Below are 21,650 nucleotides of genomic sequence, written 5' to 3'. Positions count from 1 at the left end.
CAGGTTCCGCACCCGTTTCGATTGGCACTTTGTAGTTTTTTTTTCCAGTCGCCTGGCCACACCGCACTGCCCAGTAAAAAATAGTTTTTTTTTTGTATCCAACCAACCAACTGTAAAAATAAGTTTAAACAAAGCATCTACTCATAAGTTTCATTTTTTTCCGTTAAGTGTCACCATTATTTATTTTTTAAGTGTGCTTTCAATAAGAAAATGTCATCGCGAAGGTAAATCCAATAGGAAATACGACAATGTACCGCACACACACGCACGCAGTCGCACACACACACACACACGCACGCTCCGCTCCCAACTGGGCTATTTACATATGTATAAGTAGATACAAAAGCAAAGGCAGAGCGAAAAAAAGAAGAAAAACAGAAACAACAAAAAGTAAAAAAGAACTGTTGAGATAAAAAGTGCAATAAAGTGACGAACGAGAGGGGGAGGAGTGTGGGGGGGCAGAGTGGATGCAGCAGAACCGTTACTGCTGCACGGCCACAGCTGTTGCCCACCGAGTAAGCAGTGCGGTAACCAGTGACTGTTGACCGAAACGCGGACACCCTACTGCTGGACACCCTGCCCACCTTAAGCACCTGCTTTTAATGCAGGAAACACTGGAATATCCTAACTATTGACTATGCCGAATAGTATATACCCAGTGAACAGTGACAGTTGACTATGACTACACCCATATGTTTGCCCCCTACTTTTGCCCACCGGGTAACCAGTGTTCAGTAACCAGTGACCACATACATTTGTATCCGTATCTGTATCTATATCTATATCTATCCCCCCTCTGCAGATGGTTCCACCCAACGATATCTGGCATCGAAGCTGAGAAACTGCTGCAGGAGCAGGGATTCGACGGCTCCTTCCTCGCCCGCCTCTCCTCCTCGAATCCGGGCGCCTTCACGCTCTCCGTGCGCCGCGGCAACGAGGTGACCCACATTAAAATCCAAAACAATGGCGACTTCTTTGATCTCTATGGCGGTGAGTGATGCCCCATTTCCCTTCCCTTGGGTCCCCTTTTTTACCACTTTGAATTCCCCCTCGTTTTGCAGGTGAAAAGTTCGCAACACTGCCGGAACTGGTACAATACTATATGGAGAATGGCGAGCTGAAGGAGAAGAACGGCCAGGCCATCGAGCTGAAGCAGCCGCTGATCTGTGCCGAGCCCACCACGGAAAGGTGAGTCGCGTCCAGGATCAAGAATCATATATGGTTATATGATATATGATATAGAACCAGTTAGGATGGCAGAGTACTTACATTTCGAGCTCGAAGAATTATCCATTAGTTATTTTGGTTTATCGGTGTTCTGAAAAGAAATATAAAAATAGATTAAATAATTAGTTAGGCTAAGAAGAATAGTAGATTTTTGAATATTATGAAGAACCCTTTTCAACACATCCTAAAAAAGCCTGACGTCAGTGAAGCTACATAGATTCCATTGAAATTGGGTCACCAGCAAATCGGACAACCTGTTCTCATAAAATTCCATGACCTACATTATGGTTCCACTCCGCTTTGTCCAAGGATGAATGGTGTTTGTTTGGCTTGGGGTCCGATTTATTATTTATACACCATGTTTACAAACGATCTTGTGCGAGCACTTTAAAGTATAAACACAAGTTTCGAGCAGCAGTTCGCTTATCAGGCTTTCCCTAATTGTTATCGGGTACTGGGAATTCGAATTGGGGCAGGGCCACATTTGGCATCCCGTTCTCCTTATTCTTTCGAATCTCTGATTTTTGTTTGGCCCGCGAATAGCTGGGTTCTCTTTAAATTTTTGTGCAAACGCACCAAATTTCGAATAATCTTATGGTAATAAACATTATTTATTTATTCCGTCAACGAAGGACTCCTTATTTGTTTCTTTTTACATTATACATACATCTTTCTTAAGTACTAATATTGATAAAAAAAAAGTTAAGAACCTATGCTGTAAAAGATCATAAGATCCTAATTGGTGGAACTATTTCTGGTAGTTGAATGACTTTTATGAATTCTATAGGAAGTGTTTTTTTTACAAGACTTTAGGATAGATCGAAATTACTATATTACTTTGCGGAAATCGATCGTAAATCTACAGATCATATCATAAATACCTGCAAAGCATTGTTGTTTCTCAAAATAATAATAACAAGCTTTATAACAATATCTTAGCTTTGTTCTCCTCGCCTAGTCTTTCTTTTTGGTTTGTTTACAATTCGCCAGAGCAGCTTGTTTTCAAGACGAGATGAAATTTCAGATTTGTGGGTGAATAATTTCTAATTCCACTTAAATCGGGCACCCACACACCTGTTGCTCACGCAGCCACCCACACGTACATATATGTATACCATACAAGCAGTGCATTGTCTTTGTTGCGTTGTTGTTGCTTTATTGGCTTTTACAACCCACACGCGCAAAATATTTTCGTTATTTATTGTATTTATTGTATTTCTTGTTTATTAATATTTTTTATGCCCGCTGTCTTCTGGGGCCATCAAATATTTTACGGCCCCCTTCCCATCTCTTTTTCATTCCTTCTTTCCTTCTTGTTTGTCGCCTTGTCGCGTTTCTTATTGTCGCTTCTGCTTTTCGTTGTGCTTCGTGCGCTGCATTTTCCGCATCCTAACGGGTCAGCCACCTCAACTGGCCACGCCCACCGACGCCCCCTCTAAAGAGAGAAAAAAAAGCGTAACCCAACTGGAATTTTGGATCTTAACGGTGCTACGTTTGCGTAGCTACAGCAGAGGTCGAAATAATAGAAATATAAACGTATGCCTTGGAAAATTCAAATAAGGGAAAATAAGAAATCTAAAATAAGCTTAGTTTCCAAGCAATTGAAGTAGAAAACTCCCCAACGCTATAGGTGACAATTTGTTATATTGCTGCCTCGTTAGAAACCAGTTTTGCAAACTTGTAATAGAGGTTGGCTACTATTTGAATTATATTATATTATTGCATAATTAATACTTAGCTGGAAATCTATGAAAAACATAAAGAAAATTTAAATATAAATATTTCCATAGCAACTACTAATATTTTGAACCCATCTGTTCATTTCTGACGCTTGAAATAACCCTTCCAATAACCCCCAATCTGGTTTCCCAGCCCCTCCATCAACCACTTATCCTTGACTGAAGCTCGTGACGTTTTTGTTTTTGTTTTTATTTTATTTTTTTTCGATTCTGGTTTATTTTTAAAGCCCCTCGATCCGAGCTTCGTTTATTTTTAGACCAAGAAGGTGTCGTATGGTTTATAATCGATCTGCGCGTCGCTAAAATCATTTGATTCGCGGTGACGTCAAACAAGGGTTGGGATCGAATTGAAAACCAATCATAATTATATTTTTAGGGGTTGGTCAGGGGGTTGGATTTAAATTGAGGCTGCGAACGTAAGTCGTCCGAAAAGTGGGTTTATTATGGGATGTGGAAAATTTACGCGGTCAGTTTATTTATAAATTTGTTTGCATTCTGCCATTCTGAGTTTTGTAAGTCAAAGTAATATGCATACAATGGAACTCATTAGTTCTGAGTAAGAATTGGATGTAGAGGGGTCTGTAGAAAATTGGGAATTTCTATGGACCTTCTATGGACCTTTGGATTTTATAATTCCAACTCAAATATTCTGTTAAATTCGTAAAAAAAACCTCTGGGGAATGTGAAAGATGGGAACCACACTCTCTGAATTCCGAACTGTCACGACATTCTCCAACCTTCTCTAGCCCATTTCACCATTCGATTGCATTCCCATTTCTATTTCTCGATGGTGATCTTGACCTTTAATCGAGCCACAACCGAGATTGGAGTGCAACCGAATTGCAAATCACTCGATGTAATGCGGTTAGGTTGTTTTTGTTTTCTGTTTGCCTACCTGCCCACTTAATCGTTGCAATTAAAGACGATAATTGTTAATTGCTTTAGTTTCGCGCACTTTCTTCCATTTGCCCAGTCGATCTGTCAAGGAGCAAGACAAATCTGACAATCGTCAATTAAGCTTTCGAATTGTTTGTGTTTGTTTTTGCGTTGGATAATGGATAATGGATACTGAATACTGGATAATGGGTAATGGCGTTGCCTACCCACCTACCCCACGGGCACTTCAGCCCCATATACTAGTTGCAACCCCCTCCCTTCGCGCCCTTGCACATCCATCACACTCTCAAGTGCCTGAAATGCTAAATGCTTTCAATTTTCGCCATTAAGACAAGCCTACAAATGGTTTATAAATTATGCCGTGCACGTAGCTCTCGCTATATAGCTGTATCTGTATCTGTATCTCTGCCCCAACCTCCACTTGTATCCGTATCTGTATCTAAGGCATCGGCCGTAACAGCAGCAGCAATAAATGTCTATAGAACGGGTACACGGGGAGAAAATATCAAAAGTTTTGATCATTAATATCTATACCATTTTTAAAGGTGAAAAAATGGAATTTTTTATATCTTTTTTAAGATTATATTTTCAAATTCCGAATATAGTTCATTATTAAGAACCCCAAGTCAATGGTATTTAATGCGAATTTTTCTCTCTGCTTATAAGTTAATAAATTGAATTGTGCAAGCACGCACATTTACTCATCCACATGAATGTATTGGGCTGCAGGTACTTTACCGCACCATCCAACTGCCCCGCCCCTCTAACGCCCACCATATAATGCCCTCGATCGTGTCATCCGTCACATACTCCACAAACTGTTGACTCGTCCGTCGCCCGAGGAATTTTATCCACTATGTGGGGCGATCTCATTCCATCATATGATCAAATGATCCCCCGGGCAAACAGATGCATCCGATTAAGCTGTCGGTCCCCCCAGGTTGATGCTCTGATTATAAAGTACAGATCGGGGGACCGACTAATGCCGACTTTACTACTGTAAAGTACTAGACCTACTGCTTATATAATACCCATCTAATTATCGTATATTGATTGTACTTTAATTGTCGACATCAAATATTAATCGCTCAACTAAACTGTACTTCAGAGATCATCGAAAGATCTGCTGATTTGATGATCGTTTTGTTGATACTATGAGATTGCGATAAATAAATCGATATATTAATCGCTCAACTAAACTGTACTTTCGAGATCATCGGAAGATCTGCTGATTTGATGATCGTTTTATTGCGATAAATAAATCGATTTTATGAGTGGTTTTCTAACCACCATATTTACGTGACCGGTGAACCATAGTTGACCCTATGACATTTATAATTCACCCGAAACTATCAGTTCCCAATGTAAATCCCACGAACTAAATTAATGTCTAAACGCACGTATATGTGTACGCAAATCGAGATGATCATCGGCCATTATATTTCGTATCCTAAACTGCCCAGCACACGACAATTTAAAGCTCCCGGCACGAACAGCAAATGTGTCCGTTCCCGCAATTATATATTCAGGTAAATCCCTCGCCAAAAAGCCTCAAAAACCTCAAACCCCATCAAAACAAAGAGCCACAAAGAAAACGAGGAGAGATTCGAGAGACATTAAATGGGGATATGGGATATGGGATTCGATTCGATTCGTTGGAACGCAAAGAAAATCGAAATTGTGGGGGGCCAACGAACCGACCGAATATTCTTCCCCGAGTATTCCCCCAAAAAAGAAAAACTTTTCCGCCATTAAACGGCGCGTGAGTCCCCGGCTATTTGCGGAACCGGAGAGCTGATCTGGTTACAAAAAATTGTTACATGGACGGGGGCTCACGTAGTATTGCATCTAATAATATAAATTATGACGACGATCGTAAATCTTGGGATATATTTTTGGCTAGTTGAGCATGGCAAATATGGGGCGATATCATAAATCTCAGCAGAGATAGTGAGGCCCAGCCTAGTAACATGTAAAATAGGTAATAGCTATCCACCTATTTTTTAAAGGTAAACAAGTTTACATAATGATCCAAAATTCTAATAATAAAATTCAGTTTATACGACATAAGATAGTATCACTAATCGATAATTGAGATGAATCATATTTAAAATAGCTCACATTTTAGCTGACTAATTTTACTCACGCCCACTGTCGGTGACTTTATGATTTGTAAATTATTTGTAAATAATAGAAGTACTTCTCCTAATTGCCTTTCTCTGTCATTTCTTGATTTACCCCCTTTTGGGTGGGGTTCCAAAGCACTCGGTTCGAAAATGTACTATACTATATAACAAGCTCACAAATGCCCAATATTATGGCCCATAAACAATATTTGCGAAAACAACAACTCGCAAAAAGTTCTGTTTGTCTTTTCGGCTGATTTAGTGCGAACACGTCCATAGATCAGTCCTTGCACCGACACACAATCGACGGGGGATTGGAATTGGGATTGCTAACCCATTTCGGGGGACTGTCGGCCTGCCACGCTTCATCTACGGATTAGGCTTCCATCGCGGGATTCCGAACCCAAAACCAAAACCAAATTCGGAATGGCGAACAATTAATTGCCGGCTGGGTCATAGTTGTGTGCCCGGCATACTAACTACCTCCCTTTTCCCGCCGATCAGACAGCAGATTATTAACAATAAATTATGTTTATTTCTTGCCCACTCCCCCATCGAAAGCCTACAAATGGTTTTGGCTTTGGTTTTGCTTTTGTCGATTTCGGGATAGCCAAGGTCGCAATCGTGGAACTGGGACTGCTTGTCGGCACAGATCAAGTTTATTTCTGGGTTGGGCAGCCACTATTGCTTCAATGATGCCTGAACTTGTAATCATTCTACGGATAGTGTAAACAAGTTGAAAAAGCGATTGGTTTATGCCAAATATATAAGCATAAGCACATTTAAAGATCAAAGAAGTATTAAGATTATAATATATATTCCAAAAACTATCTCTCTTTTACATTCTCCACACTGCACTTCATTGCAGTGACTAATAAACTCAGGCGACATTCTACTCCGCCCAGTAGTAGAACACCCATGTGGTTTTCCCTCGAATCCGAGCTGGTCCATCTGGCTTGAAACATCCTGTTTGCATTGATGCATGCAAATCTACATGGGGTTTCCCCCCGTTGATTTATGCCATGCATTTTCGATTTGTACTTATCACTTTTTTGAGACATTTTCAATTGAGTGGACTTTGAGCTCTAGTTGTGCGTTCCAGCGAAAAACCAATGACGAAATGTTGAAAAAACAAAAATAGTCTGTCATCAGTTGTTATGTTATGAGGTTGGTAGTTAAGTGTTGCTAAGATCGCAGTTCGCAGGCAGTCGCACGTCTGCCAAAAAAAACAAAAAAAAAAAAATAAACAAAAATTCTGCGCACGTTCGCTCCTCTGACGTCTGCGCCTGCGCTGTAAGAGAGCTTTCGGCACTACGCGCTTCTAGCTCCCACCTGCCTCCTCCGCCCCCACGGCCACCCAACTCCTCGCCTAGATGGCCGCCACAATTGTTGCCGTGCGGTTTCAGTTTCATTTCCGGTGGCAGGCAACGGACGGCGCTTAAAGCGCGCTTTATATTTGCTTTTTCTTACAAGCCAGCACAGCACACACTCATATCACGAAATGACCATTTTCGGATTGGAATTAATTTTCTGTGTTTGCTTTTCGAAATGTATATGATTCGGGTTCTGATTGCGATGAAATCAGTAGTGATTCATCCAGGAGTACAGTCATTACTCCACGCCACGCATAGGAGAGGGGGGCTGTCGATTTCAATAGGTGTTAGCCTGGCACTATCACATAATTGAGAGTGAAGTGAAAAGTAAAAGTGAAATACGAAGCTAGAGTGTGACTTTCAAAGTAAACTTTCAACTGGCGCCCGAAGCAGGACCGCATGCGCATAATTGGCGCCCAACGTGGGGCCAGGCAGTTTAAAGAGCCTGGCAATGCAACACACCCACTGCCAATCAAAGTCCCGCGTAACGTCTTTCGTTTTTATATTATTGTTGTTGACTTCTGGCTCGCTGACAGTAAATGAGGTCCATAAACAAAAACCCCCTGACCCAGGAGGTCGTCGGCAGGAAGGGTTTACCAGAGCGGCGGCTGGGTTTAAAAACAAAAAGCGCCGTCCGCAGCCAGACAAGATTCAGATTCATTCATACCCCAGCGCTTAGAACACCACCAGTCCCCAGTCCACAGCCCACATCCCACAGCTCCCGACGGAGAGATATTGTATAAACGAACGCCGCTGAGAGAGCGGAAGAATCGTATATTGAATCGTATCGGGAAGAGAGAGCGGAGAAGCAGCCCGCGCTGAGACAACGTCAAGAATCCGATTCCGAATCTGAATCCGAGGCAAAAAGCTTCAGACCCGGCAGCAGGCGCTTCATTCTCGAGTTGCGGTCCAACGGGTTAGCAGCTCAGCTCAGCTTAGCGCGCAAGCAGTCGCCGTGCGTCGAATCTTCGGCAAGCAGTTCGCTTCGAGTCTTTTTTTTCGAGTGGTCTTCAGTTCTCAGTTTTGAAATCTTCTGTACGAATTATGCCTTCGGCCACATTTGTCCTGGAGCACTTGATGGCGGCACAAACGCGTCTTAACGAGCAAGCCGCATCGCCAGCAGAGGTCAAAATCAGCACCACCAGCACCACCACAACCACCGTGGTTAAAGCCACCAAAGCCAAGTCGTACGAGAAGAAACTGCTGCTGGCCCTCAAGAAAATTGTGCAATAATAAACAACACTCTATTTTACAAACTATATAGACATTTCACCTTAATCGAGCTGACTAAGATCAATAAAAAAAAAAAAACAGAGAAACAAAACAGAAAAACAAAACAAACAGCGGCAACAAAAACAAGAATTCTAGTTTCTGTGTGTGTGCTTTTTAAGTGTGTTTTGCGAGTGGGCAAGTTGTTACATAAAAACGTAAAAAAGTAATATAAAAAGCCCCCGAACCAAGACGCATTTTTCCGCAGTGGAATACTACCGCTTCTGTATTTTTGTTTTGGTGCGAAAAAAAAAACGAGAGTGAAGAAAATGCTGTTCAACAAATGCCTGGAAAAGTTGTCCAGCTCGCTGGGCAATGTGGTCAATCACAAGCTGCAAGAGAAACAAGTCTACAACAATAATAATAATAATATAAATAATAATAATAACAATAGTAGTAGTATAAACAACAATGCGTACAATAAGCAGCGGAACTTTGAGTACGAGAGGGCCATTCAGGCGCACTACGGCGGCAAGGGAAGGCGATCGGAGGAGCGGGAGAGGAGCGGCAAGTTGAGGGCCAGCAAGGGTCAGAAGTCAAAGGTCACGCCACCGGAAGAACCGGAAGTGGAGACGGCCTGCAAGAAGTGCATGACCCACGACGAGCTGGCCCAGATCATCAGGGGCGTCAATCAGAGCCAAGGCAATCAGATTAATCAAAACAATCGCCTCCAGCGAAGACGTCGTCCCCTGTCCGCCCAGCCATCCGCCGCCGCCTCCGCCTCCACGTCCACGGAGTCCCTGCACCGGCTCACCCCCAGCCCCCAGGCCTCCTCCTCCGCACATGCCTCCTACCCGGCCACGCCCACCTCCTGGTCGGCCACCCCGCCCCAATTCCCAGCCGCCTTCGGGGGAGCCAGCTGCTCCGGCAGCACCCTCTCTCTGCTGGCCACCATGCGCGTCCAGCTCCATGGTTACACGTAAGTTCAGAACTGGGAGTCCAGAATTTTAAACCCACAAAAATAATCATCAAATGGGGGTAGCAAAAAAAAATAATCGAATTTAACGTAATTAACTGATTTGGGGCGCGTGCGAAATGAAACGTTAATTGTTATCAAAGTGCGAATTACTAAGTTCGTAGGCTGCCAACTAAATGATACCCAGCAAAAATTAAGAAAGATCCTATTAGATTCTTAAAAAAATGTCTAGAAACATTTATTGGTTTGAGTGATTTAGCATATCAGAGGTATTTAAGGGATATAAATAAAGATAACGTAATTTTTCAACGAATTATTAATTTGCTTAGACTGCGAACTAAATGATACCCAGCAAAAATGTAGAAAGATCTTGTTAGATCCTTAGAAAATGTCAAGAAACATTTACTGGTTTAAATAATTTAAAATATCATATTATTATTATTAATTAAATAGCACTGTATATTTAAAAAGATACATATAAGATAACATCCTTTTCTAACAAATTATTAATTTGTTTAGACTGCAAACTAAATGATACCCAGCAGAGAATGTAGAAAGGAAAGTTAGATCCTTAGAAAATATCAGTGGTATTTTAGAGCTATGTAAACATAATTTTTGTTAGAAATTTTCAAGATATCTAGAAAGTATAGTCTGGTTATCAGATAGTCCAAATATAATCACCATCCTATCCGCCCTGTTTGTCACATGTCACATGTCGTAGAGTAGCTAACGAACGAATCGAGAGAAGTCTGGAGCCAATCTGCTGCCCATTAGCATTAACCCTAATAAGGCAGGCAATCACAGGCAGTTGACGCCGAAACAAATAACAAAAAAACAGAAAACACAAAATTGTCATGTGTTCAAAATTGCCACGCAAATGAGTAATTATTTACGCAAAATATTCGACAACAAAAACAACAAGCAATCGTGCGGACGGAAAAAAAAACGTCGTAAATTGACGTTCTAATATGAATGAATGTCCACCGAGCGAAGTGAAGGGAAATGGAAATGGAAATGTAAATGGAAGATCGGATCGACACTCAAATATGGTATATCAACCCTCTCACACAATTAACCCATTGTCAAGTCAAGTATTTCGATATTGATTTTAGCATTTAGAGCTGAAGATTGAGTTGTGGGTGGTGAAGATCCCAGCATCCCAAGCTCCCAATTAGATATTACGCACTTGTAGAACCAGGGAGTTCGTCGAAATACCCACTGCAGACTTGGTATCTGCCAGATCGGATTATCTCTTCACTCTCCTCCAGAATGTTTACCCATGTCTCGGTGTCCGTTGTCCGTTATTCACATTCCCCAAAGATTCCATACCATACCATCTTATCCCACTCCCTATACGATCTCAGTGCTTATCTCCGTAGCTTGTGCCATGTGCCGTCCCGTCCGTTTGTTTGTTTGCTCTTTGTGTGGGCTGTCCCCGTCTTAGAAGTCTCGATTCGCACATTTCCCCAGAATACCTACATATACATATCTGCCGGAGTATTGTGTCCCATAAATTATCTTTGACTTTTAGTTGAGCTTAAATTGGTATTATTGTCGGTTTCGGTTGGTTATTTATGTTGATGCCTATCGCGAATTGATTCATTATCGGCATGAATGTGTTGATTGGCTTGTTTCGGTGATCTATGGGAGTTTTGCCCTCTGGTGATAATATTTAATTGGCTTCTAATTTATGCTAAGCTGAAGAAATATTCTTTAGCTCGACGATAGTCGAGTTGATGCTTTGTAGAGATAATAAATTGAGTTATTATTTGTAAACGTAAATCATATTAAATAGTTTCCGGTGCCCGAATCGCGAGTCACGCGTCTGTCACTTGTCACTAGTCACTTCACTAGGTCAATAAAAATGGGGGAAGCCCCGCCTTCTACCGCCCCCATATCACCCTTTCCGCTATCACTATTAATCTCCCGATGCTTTTATTTTTCTCGCCATACGGCTGATAATGGCTTTCCAGCGCTGCCTTCTGTTTTGCATATTTCCGTTTTTTCCATTGCACAACCGTGTGCAGTGTTGTGCTGTTGCTGATCAAATAAAAACGCTTTAATTTGTGCAAATTCATGCAGCCGGCCGACTACAAGATGCTCTCAGTGGAAAGACCCAACCGAAAGAGGGGGAAAAACTCCACGGAAAATTTACTGTTCTCGTGGAACATCTCCAACTTTTAAGCTCTCTAGCGATTCACGGAGAAGATAGTTTAAAAAGGGATTTTTTAAGGAGTACAATAACCATTTCGATTAATCGATCATCGATAAAAATCAATGCTCTCCTTTTGAATAGGCTGTACTTGATGCTTAAGTGACTGCTTGAGTGGGCGGTTGGTGGTTAGGGTAAGCAGCTCATTCGATACCTTTCCGAGTTGAGAAGTTAATTAAATGAAGGCCTCAGTCCCCCTCCCCCCTCGTAACCCCCATAACACCCGTTTCGCTGCCGCCTTTCCAGGTGCGTTGGCACACAAAAAAATAAATAAACCTGTGACAAACGAAACGATTAAAAACACCCGCGGATTCGTACATACATGCACTCATATTCAGATATTATTGTGCACAAATAAGTTGCACATATTCGTGTGTGCATGTAAATCTGTTTGTTGACCTTAGGCGGCGCTTTCATGAATGGCGCGCAGCTTCAGTTTTTAGCTTCCTTCGTATGTAAATATATCACATTCGTATGCGCTGCTGTAAGTGTAACTGTAAATGATGCAAAAAGTTGTGAAATTTTCACTGACGTACTCCTTCTCTTGATATTTTTGTCGATTTTTTGTCCGATTAAAGCTCAACCCCCTTTAATCGTCGGGGGAGAGAGTAATTTGTGCTGTGTCGTATTATCGTCACAGTGCTAAAATTAAAGATCAACACCGAAATATGGGTGGAGACAAAGTTTGGCAGTGCGGCACAAAGGATACGAGCGATATGATCGATGTGGGGTGCGATAATTGTTAAGTTCAACTCGATTTCACGGGGTCAGACGCCAGAGGGCGCTGCGTCCCCCAGTTTGAGCCATCTCTCCACTCGGATCTCGAGATGATCGCAAATAAACGATCGGCTAAACAATACGCCAATGTGCTAATAGATGTGGTCCGAAAACTGTGAATTGTCTTATGCAAATATCGCGAGAACCTTTCCATACACAAATGTGTTGTATATGTATGCTGAATCACCGCAAAGAATGCGCAGTTCGTAAATATTGGCCGCAATTTCTGGTAAAACGGAAATAGCTTCCTTCTGGAAGATGACTAGATTTTTGCCATTTATTTTTCATAGTATTTTCAACTAAATAGAAGAAAAGTACAGCTGCCTCCGGCAAGCAGTTCACAAGCTTTCGATACATTTCAAGCAGTGCGCTTGTAATAGATTTTTTAACTTCCGTTTTGCTAAAAATAAACCCATAGAACTCATTCTTATCACTCGCCACCGATCGGAACACCTTGAATCTGTAACAGGCTGGAAAAATAAAAAAAAAAAAACAGAGCGAGGAAGCGAGAGCGAGACGGCTGAAGTGGAGAGAGGAAGACGGATAGACAGCATTGAAATGCACGACTGTGTGTGTGTGGCTCTAATGTAATGTTAATTGTTTCTACATGAATTTCTATTAATAGCCAAGCCACACGGAAGATGAATTGATTTGGCTGGCTAAAATCAATCAATATGCACAGCAAACATTTTCCATAAATATCATAATCATAAATTATAGGCTATGAGAAGTGATCTATGATATCCCAAAATAAAATGACATAGTTTTTGTTCTCTGTGTAGGGGGTGTTGGGGATATGGATATCCGGGGCAACTGGGCTCTTCTATACATTATACATGAGTTTCCAGTGTCTCCCTGCCCACCACCACCCATATTCTCGCATTCTCATTCTCGATGACATATTTTATGATATCTATGACCCCAGGCACTGAATCGAAACCGGCTTAAGGACAACCCAATGTTGTCAATTGTTTTCTACATTTTGCTCGAATTCCGTGTCTTTTTTTTATGCCTTTTTTGTTTGCTCGGTGGCGACGAACTCGAAAGCGGGCTAAGAGATGGACAAGTCGACGGCGGCACATAGCCGATAATGGCATTCAAAGCAAGTTTTTTAAGTTAGTGTTATTTATGCAAAATAGTAGGAGGCAGGCGGGCAAAAATAAAACAAAACCAATGAACCTATAGGCTTCAAATCGAAGTGCGAAATACGCTAATAAACGGTTCTTTATCATTTATTTAGTTTAATTTTTTTGCCACTGCTTGTTAGTTTTTTTTCGGGGCTTCTTTAGGCCTTTGAAACCGCAGTAGTTCTCGGTTTTAAGCTTAATTTAACCGCCTTTTTTTTAGTATGTCACATAGCTAAATACTATTTCTGTTTCAATTGCAATTGCCATGGCAATCTCAAGTCTGTCAAGTCGACTAAGCTGAGCAGGCCAGACGGGTCGACTTATAAGTCCCGGGCCTCAAGTAGCTGGCTTCGATTCAACTTGCGCTTTTCCACACGGCGTATGCGTGCTTTTGCCACCATTGCATTGCTGTTGTTATTGCCATTGTCGCCTTGCATTTGACTGTTTTCTTCCAACTTTTGCTGGTGTGTGCTTTAGCACATATATTTCCTACAGTGCGACCTCTCTAAATCAATACTTGAAAGTTTTGAAAATTAAAAATAAATAAAAAAAAAAAATTTTTTTTTTTTAAATTTAAATAATAATAAACGTTTCAAATACCCACAGAATTTTCGAACAGTAAAACTTTTTTAAATGATTACTTAAAAATGTACAAATAATACAATATACTTTATAGATCTTTAAAATATTTTGAAACTTTAATCACTTTCACTCCACCGAATCTTCACTGTACCTATATTCGATTTGTATTTGCGCTGCCTGGTTCCTACTCGTGTTTGTTGTTGCTTTCCGTTGGTATTGCGGTTGCTGTTGTTGCCATTTTAGCTGCTTTTGCTGTTGTTGTTGTTATTGGCACTAGTATTTTGCGCTTTTGTGCGCTTCTCGTATAGTTTGTAATTGCATTTTGAGCGCACACGTAGTCGCCAGTCGAGCACTCAGTCAGTCAGTCAGTCAATCGCTCAGTTAGCTCAGTTTATTCAGTGGATGTGCCATCGATCGGTAGATTTTTACCCACATATTTAATTATATATTAATGAGCATCCTGAAATTGGCATCTCTTTCCAGATGGTTTCATGGCAATCTTTCCGGCAAGGAAGCGGAAAAATTGATCCTGGAGCGAGGCAAGAATGGTTCGTTTCTCGTCCGTGAATCTCAGAGCAAGCCTGGCGATTTCGTCCTCTCCGTGCGGACGGACGACAAAGTAACGCATGTCATGATTCGATGGCAGGTATGTAACCACCTTAACTAACCAGATATTATGGATATAACAAAACCCCCCCATCTCCCCCCTGAAAAATGCAAAGTAGCCAGCTACAAAGTCGCACTGCCCATAAAGTTCCTCATCGCTCGACCTTGGCTCTATAGTCGAGTCATATGTGCATTTATTAACTGTGCTGCACAGCGCAAAACAGTCTACAGTCTAGCCTCCTTACGTTGGATTTGTCATTCTAGTAGAAAATAAAAATGGCTAAAATGGCCCATTATCGAGCGCTTACTGTCTGAATTCAAATCGCCTGCGCGCACTGCTTGCAGCAGGAGCAAGCAGTGCAGTTCCAGTTTCAACGTAATTCCCCCCAAAAACAATTTTTCCACTATTACTACAACTTTAGCACGGTTTTTGCGGTTTGCGGTTGCAATTATGCCATTTACATGTCTACCTGGCCTTTTACCCATTTGACATTGCAGTCACGTTTTCGATTTTATTAGCTAATCTCTTGACGCTCCATCGAACCCGAGAACCCGAACCCAAAACCCCCTCTATAATAACTTGATTTATATATACAATATATCGAAATCCGCCTTTTGCAGGACAAGAAGTACGATGTCGGCGGCGGCGAATCGTTTGCCACTCTGTCGGAACTAATAGATCACTACAAGCGTAATCCCATGGTGGAGACGTGTGGAACGGTGGTGCATCTGCGGCAACCCTTCAACGCCACCCGAATCACGGCGGCCGGAATAAATGCCCGGGTGGAACAGCTGGTCAAGGTACCTCTATATAAAAATAATTTCTTTTGGATGTACTAAATTTAAAATAACCGATTTTAGGGAGGTTTCTGGGAGGAGTTCGAGTCGCTGCAGCAGGACAGTCGGGATACCTTCTCGCGCAACGAGGGCTACAAGCAGGAGAACCGCCTGAAGAACCGCTACCGGAACATATTGCCCTGTGAGTAGAAAACCCTTATTTACTACTACTAAAATCTAAAAAAAATCCGAAGCTCGTATATATTAATATCCTAATATAATAGTACTATTATAATAAATTTTAATATCCTAATATAATATCCTTCTTGATTTTACATATACATTTTAAAATAAAATTTACATTAATCTAGAGTAATATAATAGACCCCCTAAAAAACGGTCAGTAGGAAACTTAACCCACAACGGATTGACATAAAAATCTCAAAAAATCACATAAAATATAAAATAATTGTGTTAAATGAATGAAATTAAAAAAAAATCACTAACTAATTACCCTTTTGCTTCCCAGACGACCACACGCGCGTCAAGCTGCTGGACGTGGAGCCCAGCGTGGTTGGGGCCGAGTACATCAATGCCAACTACATACGCCTGCCCACCGACGGCGATCTGTACAACATGAGCAGCTCGTCGGAGAGCCTCAATAGCTCGGTGCCCTCGTGCCCCGCCTGCACGGCGGCCCAGACGCAACGGAACTGCTCCAACTGCCAGCTGCTGAACAAGACCTGCGTCCAGTGCGCCGTGAAGAGCGCCACGCTGCCGTACAACAACTGTGCCACCTGCAGCCGCAAGTCGGACTCGCTGAGCAAGCACAAGCGCAGCGAGTCCTCGGCCTCCTCCTCGCCCTCCTCCGGCTCCTCGGGCTCCTCGGGATCGTCGGGGGCCAGCGGAGCGGGCAGCGTCAACGGACCCGGCACACCCACCAATCTCACGGGCGGCACAGCCGGCTGTCTGGCCGGACTGCTCAAGAAGCACTCGAGCGACTCGTCCTCCTACGGATCGGGATCCGGATCCGCATCCGGCTTCATGTCGATGGCCGAACGGGAGCGGGAAAGGGAGCGCGAGATGTTCAAGACATACATCGCCACCCAGGGATGCCTGCTGTCGCCGCAGGTGAACACGGTGACGGACTTCTGGAACATGGTGTGGCAGGAGAACACGCGGGTGATTGTCATGACCACCAAGGAGTACGAGCGCGGCAAGGAGAAGTGCGCCCGCTACTGGCCGGACGAGGGACGGACGGAGCAGTTCGGTCCGGCGCGGATACAGTGCGTCTCGGAGAACTCGACGAGTGACTACACGCTGCGCGAGTTCCTCGTCTCGTGGCGGGATCAGCCGGCGCGCCGGATCTTCCACTACCACTTCCAGGTGTGGCCCGATCACGGGGTGCCCGCCGATCCGGGCTGTGTGCTCAACTTCCTGCAGGACGTCAACACGCGACAGAGTCACCTGGCGCAGGCAGGCGAGAAGCCGGTAGGTTTGATACTAGATATTAAACATGAATATGGAATTAATGGATTTAACCTTTAACCTTTAGGGTCCCATCTGTGTGCACTGCTCGGCGGGCATCGGACGCACCGGCACCTTCATAGTGATCGACATGATCCTCGACCAGATCGTGCGCAATGGTGAGCTTAAAGTTATAGTATGTAAATATCCTAGCTAAAACCCTATATGTTTCCCTAAAGGCTTGGATACCGAGATAGACATTCAGCGCACCATCCAGATGGTCCGGTCGCAGCGTTCCGGCCTCGTGCAGACGGAGGCCCAGTACAAGTTCGTCTACTATGCGGTGCAGCACTACATCCAGACCCTGATCGCCCGCAAAAGGGCCGAGGAGCAGAGCCTGCAGGTTGGCCGGGAGTACACCAATATAAAGTGAGTGCCGGAAACTACACAGAACAAAAAAAACTTGGTAAAATTAGACAATACAAACAGTTCCCAACCACAGAAATTGTCTATTCTACAAATTAAATATTTACTTTCAAAACAACAAATACGCACAATTAGCAAAGACACACACCCAAAGCAAAAAAAAATAACACAACTATTTTATAGTTACGTAACTATCCGTTTAGGTAAATTTTACCAATCAAGTTTTACACTACACACAACAAAAAAAAACTTGGTAAAATTAAGCAATATAATTGTCAAACAGTCGCCAATTACAAAAATTGTCAATTCTACCAATTAAATAGTTACTTTTACAACAACAAATACGCACAATTAGCAAAGACACGCACCCAAAGCAACCACGTAACTATTTTATAGGTTAATTTTACCAATCAAATTTTTTTGTGTTTAGAGACTAACTATATTTTCCATCTAATTAACAGGTACACGGGCGAAATTGGCAACGATTCACAAAGATCTCCATTACCACCAGCAATTTCTAGCATAAGTTTAGTACCAAGTAAGACGCCATTGACGCCGCCGTCGGCGGATTCGGGCATGGGGATGAGCATGGGCATGGTCATGGGCGTCGTGGGCAACAAGCATGCCTCCAAGCAGCAGCCGCCGTTGCCGGTGGCTAGCTGCAACAACAACAACAATGGCAGTGGCAGTGGCAATAGCTGCAGCAACGGCAGCAACAGCAGCAGCAACAACGGCAGCAACAGTATGAGCAACGGAGGCGGCAGCAGCAACAGCAGCAACGGCAACATCAATGCCCTGCTGGGCGGAATCGGCTTGAATATGCGCAAGTCGAACTTTTACAGCGACTCGCTGAAGCAGCAGCAGCAACAGCAGCAGCAACAGCAGCAGATGCAACAGCAACAGCAACGCGAGGAGCAGGCGACTGCTCCGGCGGGAGCAGGTAAGATCCAGCAGCAGCCGGCGCCGCCGCTGCGACCGCGTCCCGGCATACTCAAGTTGCTCACCAGTCCCGTCATCTTTCAGCAAAATACAAAAACATTCCCAAAGACATGATCGGCCTGCGAACGCCGAGCCATGCGCCTGCGTTGCCGCCGCCGCCGACGCCGCCGCGCAAAACATGACAAATGAATTTCTAAGTCGCGACGCCCTTGACACGCCCCCATGATACCATGATACCATGATACCATGATAGCCCCCCACACGCACACAGACCACAAGTGGATTTCATTTAAAGAGTCACCCTGCCGCCGCAAAAAAACCCAAACCCAAAACCCGAAACCCTTGACTATGTTTTACTGTTGTACCAAGTTCTACTTTTTTTTTTTTCTATTAATTGTAATCTATATACTTTTTTGTAATATTGTGTGTAATGCTTAGTTGTACGTTATTGTCTCGCTTTATGCTGTAAGTGTTCCCTGCACACGCAAAGCAGTAACCCCACCACCAGCCTAAACCCAAAACCCAAAACCCCAGGCATATTTATGTAGTAGTTTTTTAAGAGAGCCCCCCTGCCCCAAAAAACCGGAAATTGAAGATACAATCTGGGCGGAACTGCAGCAGATCCGCCAAAAAAAAACAAAAAACAAAAGAAACCCATTTTTAAGAAGAATCGCAGCGGTTCGCCGTTCCCAGTTCCATAGCGCTTGAATTTGGCGGAATTTTTGAAAATTATTCGCCATAGAGTTGAACTGTGTCCTATGCCAAAATTTCCCTATTTCGAATTTTACGGATTCAAATGAGTAGTATTTCTTTTTTGAGCATCAATGGTTTCAAGCCAGAATTTCAATTTTTTTTTTCGATATTTTTACATTTTTCAAAAACTCTTTATTGAAAAGTTCGATTTCCAAAAGAAAGTGAATTCCAACTCCGTCAAATCAAATCAAGTTTTTAGTGTTGTAAGTGTTGACAAAATCGGAAGAGGAGGAGTTAGAGGTAACGATAATGATACAAAAAAAAAAGCGTTGATTGTGATTCGAGTGACAGCGAGAACAGAAACAGAAACAGATACAAAAAGAGTTACAGAAGCAGGTGAGAACAGAGGCGATCGAGATCAGAATAGGACAGCAGAGACGCCAACCGAACAGAACAGATAGCAGATGAGAACAGAACAGATGAGATGAGAACAGATTAGAGGTAAAATGAAAAAGCTAAGAAGCGCTTAAGCGTGTCGTCCCTAGAATAAGAAAACTAAGATTACAGCTCGACAGATCCAGATCGAGATCTTTATCTCTAGCAGCCAATCTCTGATTTCCCCTCCCTCGTTTTTCCCCCTTTTAGTGATTTAGTGACTGTATGTGTATGCTCCTAATTGTATATTGATGATTATTTATAAAGTTTGCCCATTGTGTTACATTTTAAATGATCAAAAAATTGTATTTAGAAATTTATGACTTTAGAAATTTACAACTTTAGAAATTATACATTAATTGTGTGTCTGTGTCTCTCTATTCCCTTCTCCACTCTCTCTACCCCCGTCTCCCCATCTCTCTCTGTCTCTCTCCAACTCTCTCTGTGTATGCACGAGTGTTTTCTTTGACTAAGTTTATTATTTCGAACGCTGAAGCGGAATCAAACTATATATGCAATATTTAAGCACAGTACCTTGGGCGCTGCAAAAACAAAACAATACAAAAATAAAAACAAATATAACCCGATCAGCTAAATCAAAAATATACAATATACAGGAAGGAATAACTCAATATCAGCAGCAGCAAACGAAAAACCATTTAGATTATTGTGCAAATCTAAGTAATATATTTAAAATATATCTTTATTTTATCTTATTTTACCTTATGCTTTTGTAAGTGCTTTAAATTGTTATTCATCTTGATCTTGCAAAAAAAAAAAAAACAAAACAAATCTGAAAAACGAATACATACTAAAAAAAAACCACACAAATTATATTTGTATTTATACATAAAAAATAAACATTTTATATGCGATACACGAAATGAAGCACCTTATATTTTATTTTATTTTACATGCATGTTTGTTGAACGCTTTGCTTTTTTGGTGCCCAACTTGCGTTACATCACAAACGAATCCTCAACGAACTGAAACAATAACCCCAAACACTTAGGAACTTAGCCTTATATCGAAATGCCTCGACCAAGACGGAAAACTGAATCACAGAATGGATCAAGAGAAAAGAGGGAGGAGTCGCCCCAACCTTTCCGTCTCCCAGTTAGAACAATAAGTACTCATGTGTTTACCCCCCCAACCAACCAACCGAACCCATGACCTTCCACCCACCATAATACCATCCGATCCGAACACTAGAGCGGGTGAAAGACCCCGATTGGAGCATGACGACGAACGTGAGCGTAAGTGCGTGATCTAGTACTTTATATAGTTAGTCTATAATACGATAATACGATAATTCAAATGGAATATGTCGAAGCCTGGCTTCGACCACTGGGCGGCGACCTAGTGGCCCCCAAAAACGAAGGTGAACCCGTGTATGTAAGTCCCGCTGGGGATGCGATTTGTTTTGATCTTGAAACGCGGGGCACGCAAAGCCCCGCTATTCTCGTGTTGAATTTTCTATAGCATATAGACAGAGCAGAGGTGGAAATCGGATACGGATACTTGGACATATGGACATATGGAGCCGGAGAACGTGCAGCCAGCGGAGGGAGGGAAGAATGCCAAAGCACAAAAAGCCACACGCAACAAAACACCAATAGGCCTCATCGAAGACATCAGACCACAAAACATTAAATATAAAAACAACGATGTTAAGATCAATAAGAATGAACTGAAATCAAAAAACGACGTGACTACTGACGAGGGATTAAAGGAGAACCAAACACCAAATAAAAGTAAAACAAAAACAAAAAACCAAGAGCAAGGAAACGCTTTAAACTTAATTAATTCTAAAATTGTATCTAGGCGATATCGAAATGTAAACCATACACCAACTATCCATAGTAGAAAGCAAACACCAAAAAAACAATTGCTTAAGTGACTTACTTTAGATAACGATACGATAACGATATACTCGAAACCCTTAAGAAACCTCGGACCTCAACCGATTTCCTATTGCCCAGAACTCAGAACCCAGAACCCCAGATCCCAAATCCCAAAACCCAGATCCGAATCAAGTACGTCTATAAGCTAACCACACGAT

General features: G+C 42.4%; 1 protein-coding gene across 5 annotated transcripts; it reads left to right on the top strand.

The window, feature by feature from the left end:
• Nucleotides 1-55: 55 nt before the first annotated feature.
• Nucleotides 56-21,342, top strand: csw (protein tyrosine phosphatase non-receptor type corkscrew). 5 transcript variants are annotated; one of them, XM_017140168.3, is made up of 11 exons: nt 56-224; nt 803-990; nt 1,062-1,188; nt 14,729-14,891; nt 15,473-15,652; nt 15,713-15,830; nt 16,158-17,119; nt 17,184-17,274; nt 17,335-17,524; nt 17,983-18,461; nt 18,545-21,342. In XM_017140168.3, the coding sequence occupies exons 1-11, from the start codon at nt 211-213 to the stop codon at nt 18,640-18,642; spliced, it is 2,610 nt and encodes an 869-aa protein (XP_016995657.2). In that variant the 5' UTR covers nt 56-210; the 3' UTR covers nt 18,643-21,342. The 5 variants fall into 5 exon arrangements, with proteins under 5 accessions (XP_016995657.2, XP_016995656.2, XP_016995654.2 ...); XM_017140167.3 differs by having other exon boundaries at nt 17,983-21,342; XM_017140166.3 differs by lacking the exons at nt 56-224; nt 803-990; nt 1,062-1,188 and adding an exon at nt 8,066-9,550.
• The last annotated feature ends 308 nt before the right edge of the window (nt 21,343-21,650 follow it).

This window comes from Drosophila takahashii, chromosome X, assembly GCF_030179915.1.
Source record: "Drosophila takahashii strain IR98-3 E-12201 chromosome X, DtakHiC1v2, whole genome shotgun sequence".
NCBI classification, from domain to species: domain Eukaryota; kingdom Metazoa; phylum Arthropoda; class Insecta; order Diptera; family Drosophilidae; genus Drosophila; species Drosophila takahashii.
Note: the sequence above shows the minus strand (reverse complement) of the source record. Positions and strands in the feature narration are given on the sequence as shown.

Coding starts and splice junctions, on each gene's coding strand:
- csw (XM_017140165.3), top strand. CDS start 8,901: ATGCTGTTCAACAAATGCCTGGAAAAGTTGTCCAGCTCGCTGGGCAAT. Junction 17,275..17,334: donor CGACCAGATCGTGCGCAATG/GTGAGCTTAAAG, acceptor GTTTCCCTAAAG/GCTTGGATACCGAGATAGAC. Junction 17,525..17,982: donor CGGGAGTACACCAATATAAA/GTGAGTGCCGGA, acceptor TCTAATTAACAG/GTACACGGGCGAAATTGGCA.